Source organism: Euphorbia lathyris, chromosome 10, assembly GCF_963576675.1.
Source record: "Euphorbia lathyris chromosome 10, ddEupLath1.1, whole genome shotgun sequence".
In the NCBI taxonomy this organism is placed as follows: Eukaryota; Viridiplantae; Streptophyta; class Magnoliopsida; order Malpighiales; family Euphorbiaceae; genus Euphorbia; species Euphorbia lathyris.
Genome location: NC_088919.1, coordinates 66,097,666 through 66,118,459, shown reverse-complemented (window position 1 = coordinate 66,118,459; position 20,794 = coordinate 66,097,666). Strand labels below are relative to the sequence as shown.

General features: G+C 37.8%; 1 protein-coding gene across 4 annotated transcripts; it reads left to right on the top strand.

Annotated features, from left to right (window-relative positions):
- The first annotated feature begins 1,009 nt into the window (after positions 1–1,009).
- LOC136209811 (uncharacterized) lies at positions 1,010–20,496 on the top strand. 4 transcript variants are annotated; one of them, XR_010677677.1, is made up of 14 exons: positions 1,010–1,098; positions 1,569–1,688; positions 1,780–1,853; positions 2,519–2,590; positions 2,685–2,713; positions 2,784–2,834; positions 2,996–3,046; positions 4,191–4,250; positions 4,714–4,796; positions 5,205–5,352; positions 5,849–5,899; positions 7,288–7,392; positions 8,676–9,914; positions 16,508–16,648. XR_010677677.1 is itself a non-coding variant. In XM_066001405.1 (14 exons), the coding sequence occupies exons 1-13, from the start codon at positions 1,046–1,048 to the stop codon at positions 16,652–16,654; spliced, it is 1,044 nt and encodes a 347-aa protein (XP_065857477.1). In that variant the 5' UTR covers positions 1,010–1,045; the 3' UTR covers position 16,655; positions 20,176–20,496. The 4 variants fall into 4 exon arrangements, 2 of the variants coding, with proteins under 2 accessions (XP_065857477.1, XP_065857479.1); XR_010677678.1 differs by having other exon boundaries at positions 8,676–9,908; positions 16,508–16,627; XM_066001405.1 differs by lacking the exon at positions 8,676–9,914 and adding an exon at positions 20,176–20,496 and having other exon boundaries at positions 16,508–16,655.
- The last annotated feature ends 298 nt before the right edge of the window (positions 20,497–20,794 follow it).

Below are 20,794 nucleotides of genomic sequence, written 5' to 3'. Positions count from 1 at the left end.
AAGAAAAAAAATGAAATATTTAATATAAGAAAAAAATATATTCTTCTACCAAAAAAAGAAAAAAAGAAAAAAATATATTCAATATCAATATATATTCAATATTCTAAATATTAAATAGAAAATAAACAAAAAAAAATCAACTTAATTTTCAAAATACCATGATAATAAATAATCATTTTTCAAATAATTAAAATTAAAAATATATAATTATTTTAAACGATATATTTTAAACAATTTAATAAAACGTATTCAAAGCCACTTAAATAATTTAAAACTGAAACTTATTTTTATCTATTATCGAAATAGTTATTTTAGACCGAATATAGCGTTAGACTCGTTATATTATCATAAGTCTATTTTTACTAATTTTATATTCAAATTCATGTACCAATTGTATATACTTACATTGTTCACGTCTTTCACCATTAAAATCATCAATAACATAAACTGAGAAAAACGATGAAAATAACGTAGAATAACCATTTTTTCGATGGTCACAAGAAGAAAAAAACCAAGAAACGAGCATGAACAGGAAGATGAAGAACCATGGTTTTGTTTTCCAGAAATATAAAGATGAAGAATCAAGAGATGAAGAGAGAAAGAAGAGAAAGACATGGTAATGTGGAGAAATAGTGCAGATTTCGCGAAATATAAAGAAAGAGAGGAAGATCAAAGGTTCGGAAAAGCAACCGTTTGCGTAAGAAAAAAAAAGGGAAAAAAAGGAAGATGAGAGGGCAAAAATATCTCGGAAAAGTCACACAAACATAATCTAAATATATAATATACCGAATAAACAGATTAACAATATAAATAGATATAGATCTCGATCCAATTTTATAATTTTCCATTTTAAAATTGGTATATAAGTTGAGTCACCAAAAGATGCATTTCATCCGTAAAAGAGCTCTTTACTTTTTTAAACAAGTACGGTACGGCCGTAATTATTGGTTAAATATCTTCTTTTTTTTTTTTTGAACCCTCTTCATCTAATAAATACCTATATTATAGTAAACGAATTTATTTTATTTTTATTTTTAAAAACTAAATGCTGCGTTGCCTACTATCTTGCCCGCCTGTACGCCTGACGTTGCGTAGCCAGTAAATTCTTCTACTTCCTTAAACTCAAACTTTCATTTCTCTGTTTCAGCAAATACTCTTTCCTTTTCGTCTTTCTCTCTGCTTTAAGCATTACTACCCGTGCCATTCTCATCTGAGAAAAACGCCTAATATTTCTCTGGTGTAGTTTCGCATCTTCTCATTTTCCTCATTCACTAGCTTTTATTTGCTTTAATTGATTGAATTTCTACTCACCATTGTCTCTAGCTCTCATCAATTTAGAGGGAATCGATTCAGTTCTGTGGATGGAAGAACAGTTTTCTTATAGACTAGTTAGAATGTAAAGGTTGATTTGATTTGATTCGATTCTCTAGCACTCATCAATTGAGAAGGAATCGATTTAATTATGTGGAAGAACGGTTTTCTTATAGACTAGTTAGAATGTAAAGGTTGATTTGATTTGATTTGATCGATGATTATGATTTCAAACTAATTCTGGTTTTCTTTGTTAGTGTGATACGACATTCAGGAAGGGGTTACAGAGCAAGCTGCGTGAAAAGAAATATGAGCGGCGAGAGTTTACTATCCAAAGTCAGAAAACCTGTGAAGTTCCGGGTGTGCAATGTGTCCAGGTATTTTAAGGTTTCTAATTGGGTTTTCGTTTTTTGAAATTTTTGCTGATTTTTGTTGTTTGTGATTTATTTATTTTTGTTTTTTGATCAGTCACCCTACTGAATTGCTAGAGGTTCATGCTGATTATCCGAAATTCCACATTTTATTCATCCCTGGAAATCCTGGTCCGATACATTCTTTTTTGTTTAATTCGTTATTAATTGGCCTAAACCATATGGAGCCTCTGTGCATTTTGGTCAATTTGCCTCCATGAACTTAAGGAGAACCCATTAGCCACTCCAACTCCAACTCTGTGGAAATGTGCCCTTTATTTTTCCTTAATTGGAGAAGATGTTGACCCGTAGCCTTCCTTTTATAAAAATTTGATATGTAGCCTTTCGGGATGGTATTTCAAAATGTATATGAGTTTAGAGAGGTTATTGCACAATATGCTCTAAGAATGGGTAAATTTGTTTGAAGCTATGTTGCACGGAAACTCTCTGTCACTAGCATTTCCGCGTTTCATGTCCTTTTCTTTTTCTGTTTTTTTCTAGCTATTTGTTTTTAGAATTTAAGTTTTCCGGTGTCAGTTTCCTTGTCCCTACAACATAGGTTTGAAGGGAAAACCCCCATTGCATATGATAAGTTAACGGAAAGGCTAGTGGTCAAAATCTTCTCCGATTGAGGAAAAATAAAGGTCTCGATTAGAGTGGCTAATGGATTGTCCCTTAAGTTCGGGAGGCAAAATGACCAAAATGGTAAACTTTAGGGGCTCCGTATGGTTTAGGCCTTATTAACAAGTAATTCAAATATGAGAATGAAGAGCTTACTTAAACTTGGATAATCACAGGTTTTATTTCATTTTATAAGGACTTTTTGGAATCTCTATATGATTTGCTTGAAGGAGTTGCATCTATAACAGGTTAGTTCTTTATCCCATTTTTATCTTTGCGGCTATTTGTTTATTTTCTTGATTTACCTAATTGGTTTTTCCTTTTTGTTTGTTTTTTTCACAGCTATTGCACACATTTCTCATTCAAGAAAGGTGCATTGTTTGGAAAATGCTGTTGTCTTCGTTTCTATTTCTCATTGACTATGGTGTTTCTTGTTCTTAGGACTGGGAGGATGGAAGATTGTTCTCTTTGCAAGAACAGATTGATCACAAGGTCAGTTGACCCAACAAAATAGTCAATTGACACTTATGAATTTTTTTGTTTTTCAAGTAAATTATCTTGGGTGAATTACTAATCTGGAGGATATTGTCATGCTTGTGTTGTGATACTGCTATCTGAGACATTCTCTCCGTTTCCTCTTCATGACATTGCAGGTTGACTTCATCACCCATGAACTGCAAAAAACTGAGGTCCCTATAGTACTGGTATGACTATTATTTATTTTCACCCCATAGTTTAGATGTGATGTTGACCTCATAGTGCCTATTGTTTTCTCAAAATGACCATACTAAGGTTGATTTAAAATTACTTCATTGTATAAACTTACATCCATAGTTATTAAAGGCACATGGCACATGACACATTTAGGCGCTAGGGGTCCTGGATCCTTGGCGCGTCGCACTTGCAAAACTAAATTATAAAACTATAAAACTAAAATAAAATGCAATGAATACTAAACCATAACAGTGTTCTTAATTATAAATAAATGCTAACGTGCAATAAATCCCAAATTATAAAGCTAAAGTTCAATTGTAAAGCATCATTAAACTCTTGTTCATGAAACTGATCTCTTCATACTCATCAACAAAATTAGTTTCTTCTTCCTCCTCACCTCGAACAACTGCTTGTGTTTCTATTCGACTCTACTTCTTTCTCTTTTAATAAGACTTTGTCTCTTCCTCTTTTAAATTATCCAAACGTGTATAATATCGTTCTCTTTTTAATATTTTTTTTTCTTATTTGGATCCTCAGATTACACCTAATCCAAGGGTGAATTTAAACCTACCGTAAAAATGTTAAAAAACCCTATAAAGTGCACCTATGTCACCGAGTTTGGCAACTGCATCTTGGCGCACAATGGTGCCCCTGGCGTGCGCCAGGGCGACTGTGCCCGCCATTCAGGATGTTAAGGCGCTAAGCACGGCGGCTGGTGCGCCATTAATAAATATGCTTACATCAGTATTTGCATTTGCTAGAAGAACTACCTTTTCAATTGAATTTCTTGTCATTTTCTTTGTATTGTTTTCTATGTGTTTCTCCACCGTGAAAGGGTTCACGGGGTTAGATAAAAATATTCATCTGGTGCTTAGATTGCTTGCACAATGTGCGTGATTATGTGGAGAAACTGAAGATCTCCTACTTCGAATTATGTTTATTCAAAGGAAAATCTTATTGCAATCCTTTTTTATATTTTTTATCACTATCACAAAACAGTCTTTAACGAACTGATTTGGCATATAATTCTTTTTTTACTCTTCTGAGTAATTCTGCATCGTCTCAATATTAAATCTCCTAGTTGAATTCTGGTAATGGAAATTTCATTTTTTGACTAATAGTTTCTCTTTGAAGGTTGGGCACTCTATTGGTGCATATATAGCAATTGAAATACTGAGGAGATTTCGGGATAAGGTGATGATTACATTGTGGAAATTTTGTAGGCTAAATCATACATAGTCCCCTAAAATTATCCATTTTGGTCACTTTGCCCCGGAACTTAAGGGACAATCTATTAGTTACTCTAACTCCCTGAAAGTGATATAAGGCGCCCCTTATTTTGCCTCAATTGGAGGAGATAGGGTATTGCAAAATATGCTTTAAGAATGGGTAAATTTTTTCGAAGGGAAAAGCTACATTGCATATGGGACCTTAACCGCAAGGCGAGTGGTCAAAATCTTCTCTGATTGAGTATGTAGTTTTCAGGGAATTGGAGTGGCTAATGAGTTGTCCTTTAAGTTTGGGGAGCAAAGTGACTAAAATGAAATTTTTTAAGGTGCTATATATGATTTAGGCCAAATTTTTGTATATCATTTATCTCTTGTTTGCTTTTGAATTTAAACAATCAGCTCCCTCATATTTGTTTCTGGATATATAGGTGATATATTGTATAGCACTCTATCCATTTTTAACATTAAATCCAAAGTCAACGTGGCAGCCTATTATTGAGAAGATTTCAGCGTAAGTTCCATTTCTGTCCTTAATAGAATTTACAGCATTGCTGATTCTTGCCTTATCTCTTCTAAGCTTGCATTGCATGCATTGCTCTATTTGGGCAGTGAATTTTTTTTATTTTTCTTCTATGATTAAGTTGCTATTTTTCTAGAATATGACCTATGTTTTCTCAAAATTCCTTGGTGAAAGATTTTATATGTTATATGCTATGAACTCATGGTTCGAAACACTTGGAAGGCCAAAACTTAACCAATCAAGTTGACTCATAATTGTGGAGGCCTTCATATCATATTATCATTTTATCACAGTCCCGACTGTGGCAGTCAACTATTTCTCTTTACAATTTTCTTCCCTTTATCCTTAGTTTTGTGCATTACAATGCATTTGGGTAACAGAGAGATTTGTGGAGTTCAGGTCGTCAATTCTCTCGACTGGACTTAGTTTCTTTGTAGGACTTTTAGGGATGCTACCTAAGTGGGCGCTGAGGCCCATTGTCTTAAAGTTTTTGGGGAAATCATGCTCCGCTAGTGCTGTCGAGGTTGCTTGTAGTCAATTGCCAAAGGTATAGTCTCATTTACTGCTCTAAAAAAAGGGTCAGTTTCATGCGTTGTTGTAAATGTCTTAAACAAGGTTTTGAACTTGGCCAAAAAAAACTAATTGCCCCAAACTTTGGAGATGTCTCATTAGCCCCAAAGACCTATGACCCCTTGAACTTGCTTAAAGTGATGTATTGACCTTCCCAACTTACATAAAATCACCTATTAGCTCCCTGAACTTGCTTAAAATGATACGTGCTTCAACTTGCCCAAATCTCCTCTTACTCTACCACATAAGGCTTAGGGGTTAATTATGTCACTTTAATCAAGTTAAGAGGGCTAATGAGACATCCTTAAAATACACGGAGCAAATCGACTTTTTGGCCAGGTTCAGGGTCTCTTGATGTATTAAGCCTTTAAACAATTAAGGAGTCTTTGCATCTACATCATATACTAATTTATTTAGATATCTATTTTGTCTAAAATTTCTGGCCTGACATTTTTTTTAATGTTCACTCACAGTACTACGTTTCCCGAAATGTGCTATTTATGGCGATGACTGAATTCAGAGAGGTAAAATTCAATTATAAAAACTACAGTTTGAAGAATTACTGTTACTTATTTTCTCTTATATACTCCCTCCATTCCATTATATAAGTCATTCTAGGGTATTTCACACAAATTAAGAAATATATTGGTTAAATAAAAAAAAAAATTCTCTCTCATGTCACCATTGGGCAATAAGCATTGGAATATTAAAAAACACATGTACCAATACAAAAAATAATTCTCTCTCACGTCACTATTGGGCAATAAGCATTGGAATCCTAGAATGACTTATATTTAGGGAAAAAACTAATTTACTAGAATGACCTGTATAATGGAATGGAGGGAGTATCATATAACAATGACGCTTGGGAATATGTTTTCGAATTTCTGTATAATTTTGTTTACATTTTCTACAGCATAAAACGCATCATTTCAGAAGTTTTATCTGCAATTCCTGATTTTCTGACCTAAAATTTCCCTCTTTTAACTTATTTTCCTAAGCAAATAAACACACAAAAAAAATTAGGAAACTTTTTTCCTGGCAAATAAACGGGCCTTAGTGATAGGTAAACCTGACCCCTTTACTTGCTGTCAATTTCCAAGGCAATTATTGTGAAAAAAAGAAGGAAAAACCTAAAGAGAGAAGAAATCATAGGAAATAATATAGTATTATCAAGGTTAGGAAAAAATCCTTTGACTGTTTCGCTCGATGAGATTCCATGTCTATTAATTCAATTTTGCTGAATTTTGGCATGTTATTTTAAAATTCATAGTTCCGTGATAGCATAATACATATGTTGTCCCATGTTTGGCCAAAACTTCGACTGTACCTGAAATTTTAAAGTTCCAAACCACTGTCTATCCTTGTCCAATTGCATGCAATAACCCTCTATTTCTTAATAGAATTTATTGGACCCAGAAGATGGGAGACACGCTATGCCATGTGTCAAAGTGCTCGCCACGTATAAATAAAAGGCCAAATAAACAAAATAATTAAAGTTCACGGGACAGTTGAAGTTTTGGGTTATTGAATGCAATCGGATAAGAATAAGGGTTATTGAATGCAATTGGACAAAGAATAGGGGTTATTAAATGCAATTAGACAAGAATATGAGGTTATTGAATGTGATTGGACAAGAATAGAGGGTCATTTGGAACTTTTAAAAGTTCGGAGGACAGTTGAAGTTTTTATAGAGGGCAGTATGATACTTGGGAGTTTTGACATGAAAAATTATCAGGACTATGATATGTTAAGAAAGATAATGGATCAATTTCATGGTTAAATCAATATTCTAGCACACTAAACACATGAACTCTAGAAGGAGGTTTATTATCAGAGGTTATTCTTGGATGGAAGTGCTAAAATACATCCAGAGCCACACATTATCTCAAAATTCCTTTTCTTTCTTCAGCTTTCAGCGCCACCAGATTGGACATTTCTGAAGGAAAATAAGGATAAAATCACATTTTTGTTTGGCAGTGATGATCACTGGGGTCCTCTGCAATTGTTAGAAGAGGTAAATGGTTTTCTCTATGTATCTTTTCCTTTCCTTTCCTCTACTGCAAAGAGTATCATTTGCTTTCTTGGTTGTCTGTGAATATGTATGAGCTACACATAGAGTTGCAAAAGTACACATCACACGACTACACGATACAAAATCGACATACAAGTTTATTGTTTGGATGTAGCGTAGTAGGTAATGTGTCAAACGAAATTAACAAGGAAATTTTTAGGTTGGATTAGGGTTGACATGCTAACCTGAAAATGACATGAATATTTAAAATTATTATTATAGTCTCTCATATTTTTAATTATCATCTTTATTAATAAAGGTAAAAGAATTACAATTATTACTTGCGAACACGACTCGAACGTCCTATATTGTTATAAACACATGGCATGACCCCATCATGATATTAGCGGACTTTTGAATGATTACTGTTAGTATATTAATCCAAAAATGACATAAAATATTTAAAAATAGTACCGTATCCTCCTATATTTTTAAAAAGTCACCAATAATATACGAACATAGTAAAGTTACATGTGATCCGAAAATACGACACGAAATCGATACTAACCCAATTAGGTTAATACGGTATTGACATGAAAGTTTTTGGGTTGTGTAAGGATTGACTGATTTTGAGACTAACCCGAAATTGATACGACAAGAACCCGATAATTGTCACCTCTAACTACACATATGAAGTACACACTCTATTTGAATTCCGGACAGTGAATGATTTATTTCATGAATCAAAACTCTTTTCCATTGGACTATATTCCTTTTATTTGTATTGTTATATCTATATTTTGCAATATGCAAGTGCTCTTTGGAAATAATTCCTAGTTCTTGGCAGTGACAATAAGCTATTGTGTGGACTTTTAGCTCATTTACTATAAGGGGGATTATCTTTGTAATCACACTATGAAATAATGGGGAGGGAGTGACTCTGGTATACCCTATGGAACATTGTAATGGTCATTGGCCGTAGACCTTGACTTGGTATAAGAAACACTACAGGGGGAGTGACCTGTCACATTGGACTTGTCACTAGGTTGTCGGCATTCGGCCATCTCTAGTAGTTGCCCCCCTACTACTACGGGATGGGACCTCTGATGTAACACTGCTGCTTATGTATGAATAACATCATCCGTGTATTGTTGCTTCTTGTGTGCCCTATATATTATCCATGCGTGTGTATGAATGTGATGATTGTTTATATGTTGGTATTGTATGTATGCTACTATATTTCCCATACGTGGTTCCTATGTAACCAGTGTATGTGATTCTTGCAGTTAGAGTGATCTAATTCCCTTGGCTGGCTTACTTCGAGGAAGATAAGTAAGCGTCACACGGGCCCTGACGATTGGCCCCGTTACATTTGGTATCAGAGCCTAGTTTAACGACACTTGGGAGGAACCATGACAATTGCGAATTCTAAACGCATGGATGCCATCGAAAGGCGATTTGAGGATCTCGATCTCGACAATCTTATTGCAGCAGTGGTAGAAAATTGCAGGCAGATCGAAAATATTGAAGAGGCAATTCTAAAACTCCAAAGTGAAATTGGAGAAGGCCGAGTGGCCAGTACTGAAGAAATTGAACTACGTATTGATAGCCTTGAAGAGGCAATGTTGAAACTCCAATGTGGAGATGGAATAAAAATCCGGCAGGGTCGAGGCCTTGAGGGCTAATATAAATCTGTCAGGAGCCGAGGCCTTGAGGGCTAATATAAATCCGGTAGGAGCCGAGGCCTTGAAGGCTAATACAAATCCGGCAGGGGCCGAGGTTGAGGCCTTGAGGGCTAATGCAAATCCGGCAGGAGCCGAGGCCATGGGGCTAATATAAATTCGGCAGGAGCCGAGGCCATGGGGGCTTATGTTGAATTGTTTCAAGCCGTTGTGGCTAATGCTGATATCTTTAGGGCAATGATAGCCCGAACAAAAAAATTTGAGTTCGTGATGACGAATGCCAATGCTATTCGAGAAGTAATAGCGAAAAACAATCCCCATACCGGTCAACCACCTGAGAGTGGTGTGGCTCGAGGAGAAGGGAGAAACATAAATAATGAGAATGCTCATTTTGTAGGTGAAGAAGAGATAAATAAGCTTATAACGGCTGTGGGCCACGTCGAAGCTGATCAGAAAAAGTTATTCGACGCGGTGGATAAAACGCGAGACCAAGCAGGAGAAAGGTTTGATGCCCTCAGACAGGAGTTGGAAGAAATGCAGATGAAGGTGGAATCTCTATCCCTAGCTGGGGGAAACCACCGGGGATACGCAAAAATTAAAATTCGAGACCCAAAACCTTTTGTAGGAATTCGGGACACCAAGAAAGTGGACACCTTTTTGTTCGACTTAGAAAGTTATTTTGCAGCTACAAAGACAAGCCTAGATTCGGAACGTCTAGCAGTTGTACCGATGTATTTGGAGGGGGACGCGAAACTTTGGTGGAGACACAAGACCAGTTCAGGGCCAGTAAACACGTGGGAAGACTTCAAACGAGAGTTAAAATCTCAGTTCTCTTCGGTAAATGTATAGCTCTCAGCCAGATATAGACTTAGTGAACTACAACAGACAGGCAGTATCCGAGAATATGTTCGAAGTTTCCAAGCACCATAGAAATTCCGAAGATGCAAAAGGAAGAAATCTTCTTTAGCTTCACGAACGGATTGCAACCTTGAGTTCGAAGTGAGGTGATCAGAATCGGAGCCACAGATCATTTCACAGCAATTACAGCAGCTGAAAGCATAGATGACTTTGGGAATAACATAAAGAGGAAGTTCCCTTTTGGAGCAGACTCATGCTCCAGGAGTAATAAATGGAACAGACCGTGGAGTGGGGGAGGTGACCGAAACTACTCCTCATTCGGAATGAAAGGCGACCGTGGAACGCCAATAACTCTGAGCGTCGACCCTACCTAGGAAACAACTCAGAAAGGAGAAATCTACCATCAAGGACGACAAGTCCCAACACACAAATCCAAAGAAGCTTTCCACAAAGGAATCGGTCATACACGCCGAGGCCGATGACATGCTTCCTTTTCATAGGATCGCACAAGGCAGCGGATTGCCCAAAGAGATCATCTCTAGCCACACTACATACGACACGGGAAAAAGAGAGTGTCGTAAGGGAAAGGGAACATGAACATTCAGAACCCTCAGTAATGGGATCCATTCGGTTCATGGGAGCTTTGGCGAAACAAATAAAAGAGACAGGAGACAGTTCAGAGAATGGAATCATGTACATAGAAATGGTAATCAATGGCAAGAACACGAGAGCCTTGATCGACACTGGCGCCACTAATAACTTCATAGCAGACACCGAAGCCTCCCGCTTAGGACTCCATGTGTTCAGGGAGACAGGGAAGATCAAGGCTGTGAACTCCCCAACTCAGTCGATTAATGGAACGACCCAACATGTACCTTGCAAATTGGGACCCTGGGCAGGCACGATAGGTTTCACAATAGCACCAATGGATGATTTTGATGTAGTGTTGGGTTGGATTTTCTAAAACAAAGCTTCGTATTACCCATGGCGTCAACAAGTTTCCTTCTTCTCATAAACCAGGATCCGTGCGTCATACCGGTAACGATGAGCACAATCTGAGAGAAGAAGTGCATCTCAGCAATACAGTTTAAGAAGGGAATAAAGAGGGGGGAAACGTCATATGTAATTGTCCCTAAAGGCGACGACTCGAAAGGTAGCGTCATCGTCCCCCGAATACTCGAAGGAGTGATGAGGGAGTTCCAACACGTCATGCTAGAGACTTTACCACAAACATTACCTCCACAACGAGATGTTGATCATGCCATAGATCTACTGCCAGGTACAAAGGCCCCAGCAAAAGCCCCATATCGAATCCCCCCGCCCCCTCCAGAATTAGCAGAGTTGACGAAACAGTTAGATGAATTGTTGAAGGCAGGTTTCATCCGACCATCAAAGGCCCCATATGGTGCCCCGATACTGTTCCAAAAGAAAGCAGATGGAAGTCTGCATTTGTGTGTTGATTATCGAGCACTCAATAAGATTACTGTGCGCAACAAATATCCAAGTCCTGTAATATTTGATCTGTTTGATCAGCTTAGTGGAGCCAAATACTTCAGGAAGCTGGATCTACGTTCCGGGTATTACCAGGTCCGGGTAAAGGATGAGGACGTACCAAAAACTGCTTGTGTAACTCGGTATGGATCCTTCGAATATCTTGTTATGCCTTTTGGACTAACAAATGCTCCGGCAACTTTTTGTACTCTAATGAATCACGTATTCGGGGACTACCTTGACAAGTTTGTGGTGATCTACCTGAATGACATCGTCATATACAGTCCCACCCTAAATGAACACTAGGAACACTTGAGACTAGTTTTCCAAAAATTACGGGAGAATCAACTCTTCATCAAGTTATCCAAATGTGCATTTGGTCAGACGAATATCAAGTTCCTTGGTCACCTCATAGAGAAAGGGCGAATATGAATGGACAAGAACAAAGTACGAGCTTTAATTGACTGGAAAACTCCGGCGAGCGCAATAGAATTGAGATCCTTCTTGGGACTGGCTAACTATTATTGGAAGTTCATTAAAAGTTACTCAGAGACAGTTGTCGACCTTACTGACCTGCTGAAGAAAGACAAGCAGTGGAAGTGGATGGACCAGTGTCAAAAGGCCTTCGAAAACTTAAAAAAAGTCGTCACTACAGACCTTGTGTTAGTCATCACGGACATGGAAAAGCCATTCGAAGTTCACATTGATGCATCGGATTTTGCCTTAGGAAGAGTCATAATGCAAGAGGGTCGAGCGATAGCTTTTGAAAGTAGGAAGCTCAACAATGCAGAAAGACGACATTCTACACATGAGAAAGAGCTACTAGCAGTTGTGCATTGTCTGCGAGTGTGGCGCCACTATTTGTTGGGATCCAGGTTCATGGTGAAGACAGACGACTCAGCAGTCAGTCATTTTCTGACCCAACAGGGATTGACATCCAAATTGGCACGATGGCAAAGCTTGTTAGCAGAATTCGACTTTGTACTGGAGTATCACGCAGGCAGGCCATCCAGTGTGGCATCACATGCTAGCTCTCCTCTAATAAAATTATTATTGGCCAAGGATGGAAGATGATGTGAGAGAATACACAAAAACCTGCCTAATTTGCCAGCAAGATAAGGCCGAAAGAAAGAAACCTGCAGGACTGTTGCAACCCCTACCAGTACCAGGCCGATCGTGGGAAAGTGTCTCCCCCGACTTCATCTCCAGCCTCCTTCGACTTTGACACCATCTTGGTGGTGGTTGACAGGCTTTCCAAATATGGAACTTTCATTCCGATGCTAAAGTACTCGACCGCAGAAGTGACTGCACAGGCTTTCTTCAAGCAGGTAGTCAAATATTGGGGAATCCCAAAGAGTATTGTCAACGACAGAGATGGCCGGTTTGTGGGAAGTTTTTCGGCCGAACTATTTCGACTCCTGGGGTCGAGTCTCGACATGTCAACTAGTTATCATCCTCAGACTGATGGTCAAACAGAGCGATTTAACAGCATGCTTGAAGAGTACCTTCGCCACTTTGTCAATGCCAGTCGACGAAATTGGCCTTCCTTGTTGGATGTGGTGCAATTCTGCTTTGGTAGCCAGAAAAGTTCTGCTACTAATAAATCACCTTTTGAAATTGTTATAGGTCAACAGCCGTTGGTGCCTCATTCAGTTGACATACCATATACATGCAAAAACCCAAAAACATACTTATTCCCTGAGTGATACTCTAGTATAAAGTCGAATTCTGCTAACAAGCTTTGCCATCGTGACTGTTTGGATGTCAATCCCTGTTGGGTCAGAAAATGACTGACCGCTGAGTTGTCTGTCTTCACCATGAACCTGGATCCCAATAAATAGTGGCGTCAGACTCGCAGACAATGCACGACTGCTAGTAGCTCTTTCTCATGTGTAGAATATCGTCGTTTTGCATTGTTGAGCTTCCTACTTTCAAAAGCTATCGCTCGACCCTCTTGCATTATGACTCCTCCTAAGGCAAAATTCGATGCATCAATGTGAACTTCGAATGGCTTTTCCATGTCGAGGACGGCTAGCACAGGGTCTGCAGTGACGACTTCTTTTACGTTTTCGAAGGCCTTTTGACACTGGTCCGTCCACTTCCACTGCTTGTCTTTCTTCAGCAGGTCAGTAAGGTCGACAACTGTCTCTGAGTAACTTTTAATGAACTTCCGATAATAGTTAGCCAGTCCCAAGAAGGATCTCAATTCTGTTGCGCTCGCTAGAGTTTTCCAGTCAATTAAAGCTCGTACTTTGCTCTTGTCCATGCATATTCGCCCTTCCTCTATGACGTAACCAAGGAACTTGATATTCGTCTGACCAAATGCACATTTGGATAACTTGATGAAGAGTTGATTCTCCCGTAATTTTTGGAAAACTAGTCTCAAGTGTTCCTAGTGTTCATTTAGGGTGGGACTGTATATGACGATGTCATCCAGGTAGATCACCACAAACTTGTCAAGGTAATCCCTGAATACCTGATTCCTTAGAGTACAAAAAGTTGCCAGAGCATTTGTTAGTCCAAAAGGCATAACAAGATATTCGAAGGATCCATACCGAGTTACACAAGCCGTTTTTGGTACGTCCTCATCCTTTACCCGGACCTGGTAATACTCGGAACGTAGATCCAGCTTCGTGAAGTATTTGGCTCCACTGAGCTGATCGAACAGGTCAAATATTACAGGAATTGGATATTTGTTGCGCACAGTAATCTTATTGAGTGCTCGATAATCAACACACAAACGTAGACTTCCATTTGCTTTCTTTTGGAACAGTACTGGGGCACCATATGGGGCCTTTGATGGTCGAATGAAACCTGCCTTCAACAATTCATCTAACTGTTTCGTCAACTCTGCTAATTCTGGAGGGGGGGGGGCATTCGATATGGGGCTTTTGCTGGGGCCTTCGTACCTGGCAGTAGATCTATGGCATGATCAACATCTCGTTGTGGAGGTAATGTTTGTGGTAACGTCTCTAGCATGACGTGTTGGAACTCCCTCATCACTCCTTCGAGCATGCGGGGGACGATGACACTGCCTTTCGAGTCGTCGCCTTTAGGGACAATTACATATGACGTTTCCCTTCTCTTTATTCCCTTCTTGAACTGTATTGCTGAGATACACTTCTTCTCTCGGATTGTGCTCATCGTTACCGGTATGACACACGGATCCTGGTTTATGAGAAGAAGGCAATTTGCTGACGCCATGGGTAATGCGAAGCTTTGTTTCAGAAAATCCAACCCCAACACTACATCAAAGTCATCCATTGGTGCTATTGTGAACCCTATCGTGTATGTCCAGGGTCCCAATTTGCAAGGTACATGTTGGGTCGTTCCACTAATCGACTGAGCTGGGGAGTTCACAGCCTTGATCTTCCCTGTCTCCCTCAACACATGGAGTCCTAAGCGGGAGGCTTCGGTGTCTGATATGAAGTTATCAGTGGCTCCAGTGTCGATCAAGGCTCTCGTGTTCTTGCTGTTGATTACCATTTCTACGTACATGATTCCATTCTCTGAACTGTCTCCTGTCTCTTTTATTTGTTTCGCCAAAGCTCTCATGAACCGAATGGATCCCATTACTGAGGGTTCTGAATGTTCCCTTTCCCTTACGACACTCTCTTTTTCCCGTGTCGTATCTAGTGTGGCTAGAGATGATCTCTTTGGGCAATCCGCTGCCTTGTGCGATCCTGTGAAAAGGAAGCATGTCATCGGTCTCGGCGTGTATGACTGATTCCTTTGTGGAAAGCTTCTTTGGGTTTGTGTGTTGGGACTCGTCGTCCTTGGTGGTAGATTTCTCCTTTCTGAGTTGTTTCCTAGGTAGGGTCGATGCTCAGAGTTATTGGGGTTCTACGGTCGCCTTTCATTTTCGAATGAGGAGTAGTTTCGGTCACCTCCCCCACTCCACGGTCTGTTCCATTTATTACTCCTGGAGCCTGAGTCTGCTCCAAAAGGGAACTTCCTCTTTATGTTATTCCCAAAGTCATCTATGCTTTCAACTGTTGTAATTATTGTGAAATGATATGTGGCTCCCCTTGTGATCACCTTAGTTCGAACCCAAGGTTGCAATCCTTTCGTGAAGCTAAAGAACTTTTCTTTCTTTTGCATCTCCGGAATTTCTAAAGTAATAACTTGGAAACTTCGAACATATTTTCAGAATTCCGGTCGATGAATGATTTATTTCATGAATCGAAACTCCTTTCCGGTCGACTATATTCCTTTTATCTGTATTGTTATATCTATATTTTGCAATACGCAAGTGCTCTTTGCAAACAATTCCTAGTTCTTGGCAGTGACAATAAGCCATTGTGTGGACTTTTAGCTCATTTACTATAAGGGACGGATTCAGAGGGCTTGAGCACCCACTGGTCGCCGAAAAATTGAAACAATGTGTTTTAATTTTTTAAGTTTAATACATTGGTTGCCTCTGTGCTTGGCCCAAAATTGCAACTGCCTCCTGAACTTTTAAAAGTTTCGAATGACCCTCTATTCTTGTTCAATTGCTTTCAATAACCTATTCTTGTTCAATTGTGTTCAATAACTCCAAAACTTCAACTATGTCGGGAACATTCAAAAGTTCCTAATTATTTGTCTATTTTTCATCTTTTTGACACATGGTGAGCACTTTGACACGTGACGAAACGTGTCTCCCAGTTTCTACATCCAACAATAAGGGGTTATTGAATGCAAGTGGACAAGAATAGGGAGTGATTTCAAACTTTAGACCAAGTACAGGGGTAACAAATGTTTTTTTTATGTAAAAACACACACAAAAAAAAAAAAAACAATTTAGCACCCATAAATCACAAGAAACCACCACAAGCACCTCTATCAGTGAATCCCGGATCCGTTAATCAAAGAAGAAATCTGTTTTGAACAGAACGTCAAGCATACTCATTACCTCCTCTTGTGCTTGATGTTGATATTTTAATATCAAATTTGTACTATTTCGCACGTTAGGGCTAAATCTACATTTTCCCTAAAATGTTAGGGTTATGTTTGACCTTTATCCCGTGCACAGATCTATTTTCTTTGTTTTGTTGTGATTTAATTAATCTTTTTAGATTGATATTTAATTAGAATATTTTCCTCAGATTTCCAAACAGGTACCTGATATTGCTCTATCAATAGAAAGAGAAGGCCACACTCATAATTTCTCTTGCACTGATGCTGGCTCGGTATGGGTAGCTCGACATGTAGCAAGCTTGCTAAAGAGTGTAATACCAACTCCAGAGACTTGAGGTTAGTCTCTCACTCATTGTTTCGATTGAAGATGATTGATTCCTCATTACTGGAGAAACTGAACAGCTAATGATATATATACTAACGTAAAAGGCTAAGTCAGCGTTAACCAATGTAAATACTGATTGACCACATGAAATGAAATGTCGAGTAAATCACACTCCTTTGCTAACACGATGGTCTCTCACTTTTGAGGTTACTTACATGGTAGCCTCTCAAAGAGTGTGATTTTATCGGCGTTTCACATGGTCAACCGTTATTTACATTGGTCAATGGTCATTTAGATTTTTATGTTAGTATATATCAAAGTTAAGAGATTTTTTTTTCCCGAGTTTTGAAGTTAGTGGTTATCATGTTAGCAAATTTGAGACGCCATTACGCCTTGTGATATCGGGGAAAATCACCCATTAGTCAAACTTGTAATCCTTAGAGCTACTTATCTAGCATATCTTGCCACTGTATCACATTCCTTTACTAACATGATGGCCTCTCACTTTTGAGGTTACTAACATGATAGCCCCTCAAGGAGTGCGATTTATCGTTGTCTCAGATACTTACATTAGTCATCGGTCATTTGGACTTTTATGTTAGTATATGTTAAAGTTGAGAGACTTTTTTTCCCGAGTTTTGAAGTTAGGAGTTATCATGTTAGCAAAGTTGAGACGCCATGAGTGTTACTTTCCCATATGCCTTGTGATATCGGGAAAAATGACCCATTAGGCAAACTTATAATCCTTAGAGCTACTTATCTAGCATTTCTTGCCACTGTATCTAGTTGAGTATGAGCTTTGACTTTCTCATGCTCGGCTCAATGGAAAATGGATGAGCTCAATATCATGTTTGAGTTTGGTTCATTAAGAAAATTATCTGATCGTGAACAGCTCGTTTTATTTGTTCACGAGCTTTACTCGCGAGGAGCTCATTAATTCTATTCATCAACTTTACTCGCAAACAGCTCATTAATTATGTTCATAAGCTATGTAGTTTTGAAACCTAAAAAAAAAACCCACGTAATCATGGCCCCTCAACTTTGGCATTACTAACATGATGGTCTCTGAACTTCAAAACACGACATAAAAGTACAGGAACTTTGATATATACTAATGTAAAAGGCTAAATGAACGTTAACTAATGTAAATACTGGTTGACCACATGAAATGCCAGCAAATCACATTCCTTTACTAACATGATGGTCTCTCACTTTTGAGGTTACTAACATGATAGCCCCTCAAGGAGTGCGATTTATCGCTGTCTCAGATGGTCAACCGTTATTTACATTAGTCATCGGTCATTTGGACTTTTATGTTAGTATATGTTAAAGTTCAGAGACTTTTTTCTTGAGTTTTGAAGTGACGGGTTATCATATTAGCAAAGTTGAGACACCATGGGTGTTATGTTCCCTAACGCCTTGTCATATCGGGGAAAATTACCCATTAGGTAAACTTGTAATCCTTAGAGCTACTTATCTAGCATTTCTTGCCACTATAATGGAGCCGAGCATGAGCTTTTGCTTTCTCATGCCCGGTTCTACGGAAAATGGATGAGCTCAAATTTCCTGTTCGATTTCGGTTCATTAAGAAAATTATCTTATCGTGGACAACTCGTTTATTTGTTCACGAGATTTGCTCGCGAGAAGCTCGTTAATTCTATCCATCAACTTTGCTCGCGAACAACTCATTAATTATATTAAGTTACGTAGTTGTTAAACCTATAGTTTTACATTCATGTCCCCTCAACCTTTTGTGTTAGTAACATAATGGTCTCTGAACTTCAAAACAGACATATAAGTCCGTGAACTTTGATATATACTAACATAAAAGTCTAAATGACTATGAACCAATGTAAATACTGATTGACCACATGAAATGCCCCTAAATCACACTCCTTAACATGATGGTCTCTCAACTTTGAGATTATTAACATGATAGCCACTCAAGGAGTGAGATTTGTCGGTGTTTCACATGGTCAACCGTTATTTAAGTCTAGAGACTCTTTTCTCCGGTTTTGAATTGGGGTTATCATGTTAGTATTTAAGTTCAGAGACTCTTTTCTCCGGTTTTGAAGTGGGGTTACCATGTTAGTAACAACAAAGTTGAGGTGTAGTTTTTTCTTTTTGCCTTGTGATCTTGGGAAAAAAATGACCCATTAGCTACTTATAATCGAGTCAAGCTGAATTTTGGCTTGCTCATGCTCGTTCAACAGAAAAATGGACGAGTTTGAGCTCAGTTCGAGCTCGACATTTCAAGCTGGGTTCATTAACAAAATTATGTGATTGTGAGCAGCTCTCGTATTTGTTCACGAACTTTGCTCTCGAGAAACTCGTTAATTCTATTCATCAACTTTGCTTGTGAACAATTTATTAATTATGTTCATAAGCTACGTAATTCTGAAACCTAAAAAATTGAAATTTCACAACTTTTACGTTTCCTCCTTATTCGAAATACTATTATTAAAAAAATAAATCAAATCGAGCTTGCCCACGAGCTTGTTCATAAATATTGTAATCGAATTTGTTCACGAACCTATATATAACTGAGCCTGTTTGCAAGCTTTTGAGCGGAATTTTGGTGTGCTCAAGTGCGGCTTGTATGCGGATCGAGGCTCATTTATAAATCAAATCAAATATGATTGAATTTTTATCGAACCAAGCACCGATCCGCTTATAAACGGCACGGCTGATTTAGAACCTTAATTACTAACATCTTGCCCATGTTAACTTTTTCCACATTCAAGTACCAATTTTGAATGGGGAAAAAGTACTAACATATTTATAGACTTTTTTTCCAAATGGGATTGGGAGTCGACTATTTCTTTTCTTACAAAGACTCATTGAAAGTTTTCCAACTCTATTTTTTATATAGGAATATTGCAAAAATAAATTATTAATTAAGTTTTTCCAATTCTATTCCCTTATATTTCCAATTTGACGAAATTTTGTAGTTAAATTCAAGTATTTATAGGAATTTGTTTAATAATTTTATTTTAGTTTTGCAAATTTTGTTACATCCTATGGAATGTGATTATACTGTTTTGCAAACGGATGATTGATATTTATTTATTCTTTTTTTTTTTTTAAAACGAAGAGTGTGCTTGTCACATTTGCAAATTGAAAACTTTTGGATTTACATTGTTAAATTTGACCGTTGACGATATCAAAATAAAAAATTTCAAAAAGTGAATTTTAGTATCATATTATTACGGAACTATATTTTTTATTTTTTAAAATCATCATTTTTTAAACTAACATTAACTTTCTTTCTTCTTATCAAACAACACTTAAATGACCTCAAAATAAAAAAGTTGAAGAATTAAAGTTGTTAAAAATATCGTTAAATTTTTGAATGATCAAATTCGGTAATGTCAATCCAAAAATCCTCGATTTATAAATATCGACAAGCACGGTCCTCGTTTTCGTTTTGATTGAAAAAAATACATCAGTCCTCGTTTTGAGGCATAAATTTCAAATATGTCCTTAATGTTTATAAAAAATAAATGCTATATATATTATTGGTTTGTGCAGCCACGTTGGTGGATAGACGGATGCTTCTGGAGGACCATCTGGAGAGGGTCTGGTATCTGGGTGAGCGGGTGTACGGACATCTAATGAGGCCTGGCCCATCAGAGAGAGGCTGTCGGAGCCCTTGCTTGCATGTTCTGGGAGTGGGAGGCTCATGATCTACAAGTTATTATTATGATGCAAAGTGTGATGAAAATAAGCAGCTAAGCCTTTTATAAACAACCCATGTGACCATTGATCAGCTTAGTAATAATAAGTCTCTACTACTATTGCTGTTTCAGTCCACTATAATGATGCATCATCTCTTGTTATGCGTTTTACTTTTTTAGTGCTCTGCCCTCTTGGAAATTGACCATCAAAAACAACTCTACAATTTATAACCAATATTTTAAAAATCCACCCAAAAATCGAATCGGATTGATAACTGATTAGAAGTTAATGGATGGGTGGGTTGGTGTTTTCACGTATTATCAAATTGGTATTTGAAAAGAAATTGTCCAAACAGCGATTGAGTTTTTTTGTTTTACTAAAAACAAGAATCTTAAAATTAAAATGAGCATTAACGATCTCAAAATTGAAAAATTCAAAAACTTGATGATATTTTAATCTAATTTTAATTCTT

Excerpts from the sequence above, each read along its gene's own strand:
- LOC136209811 (XM_066001405.1), top strand. The coding sequence starts at position 1,046 with ATGCTGCGTTGCCTACTATCTTGCCCGCCTGTACGCCTGACGTTGCGT. Across the intron at positions 4,251-4,713 it reads TGAGGAGATTTCGGGATAAG|GTGATATATTGTATAGCACT; the intron begins GTGATGATTACA and ends CTGGATATATAG. Across the intron at positions 5,353-5,848 it reads CTTGTAGTCAATTGCCAAAG|TACTACGTTTCCCGAAATGT; the intron begins GTATAGTCTCAT and ends GTTCACTCACAG.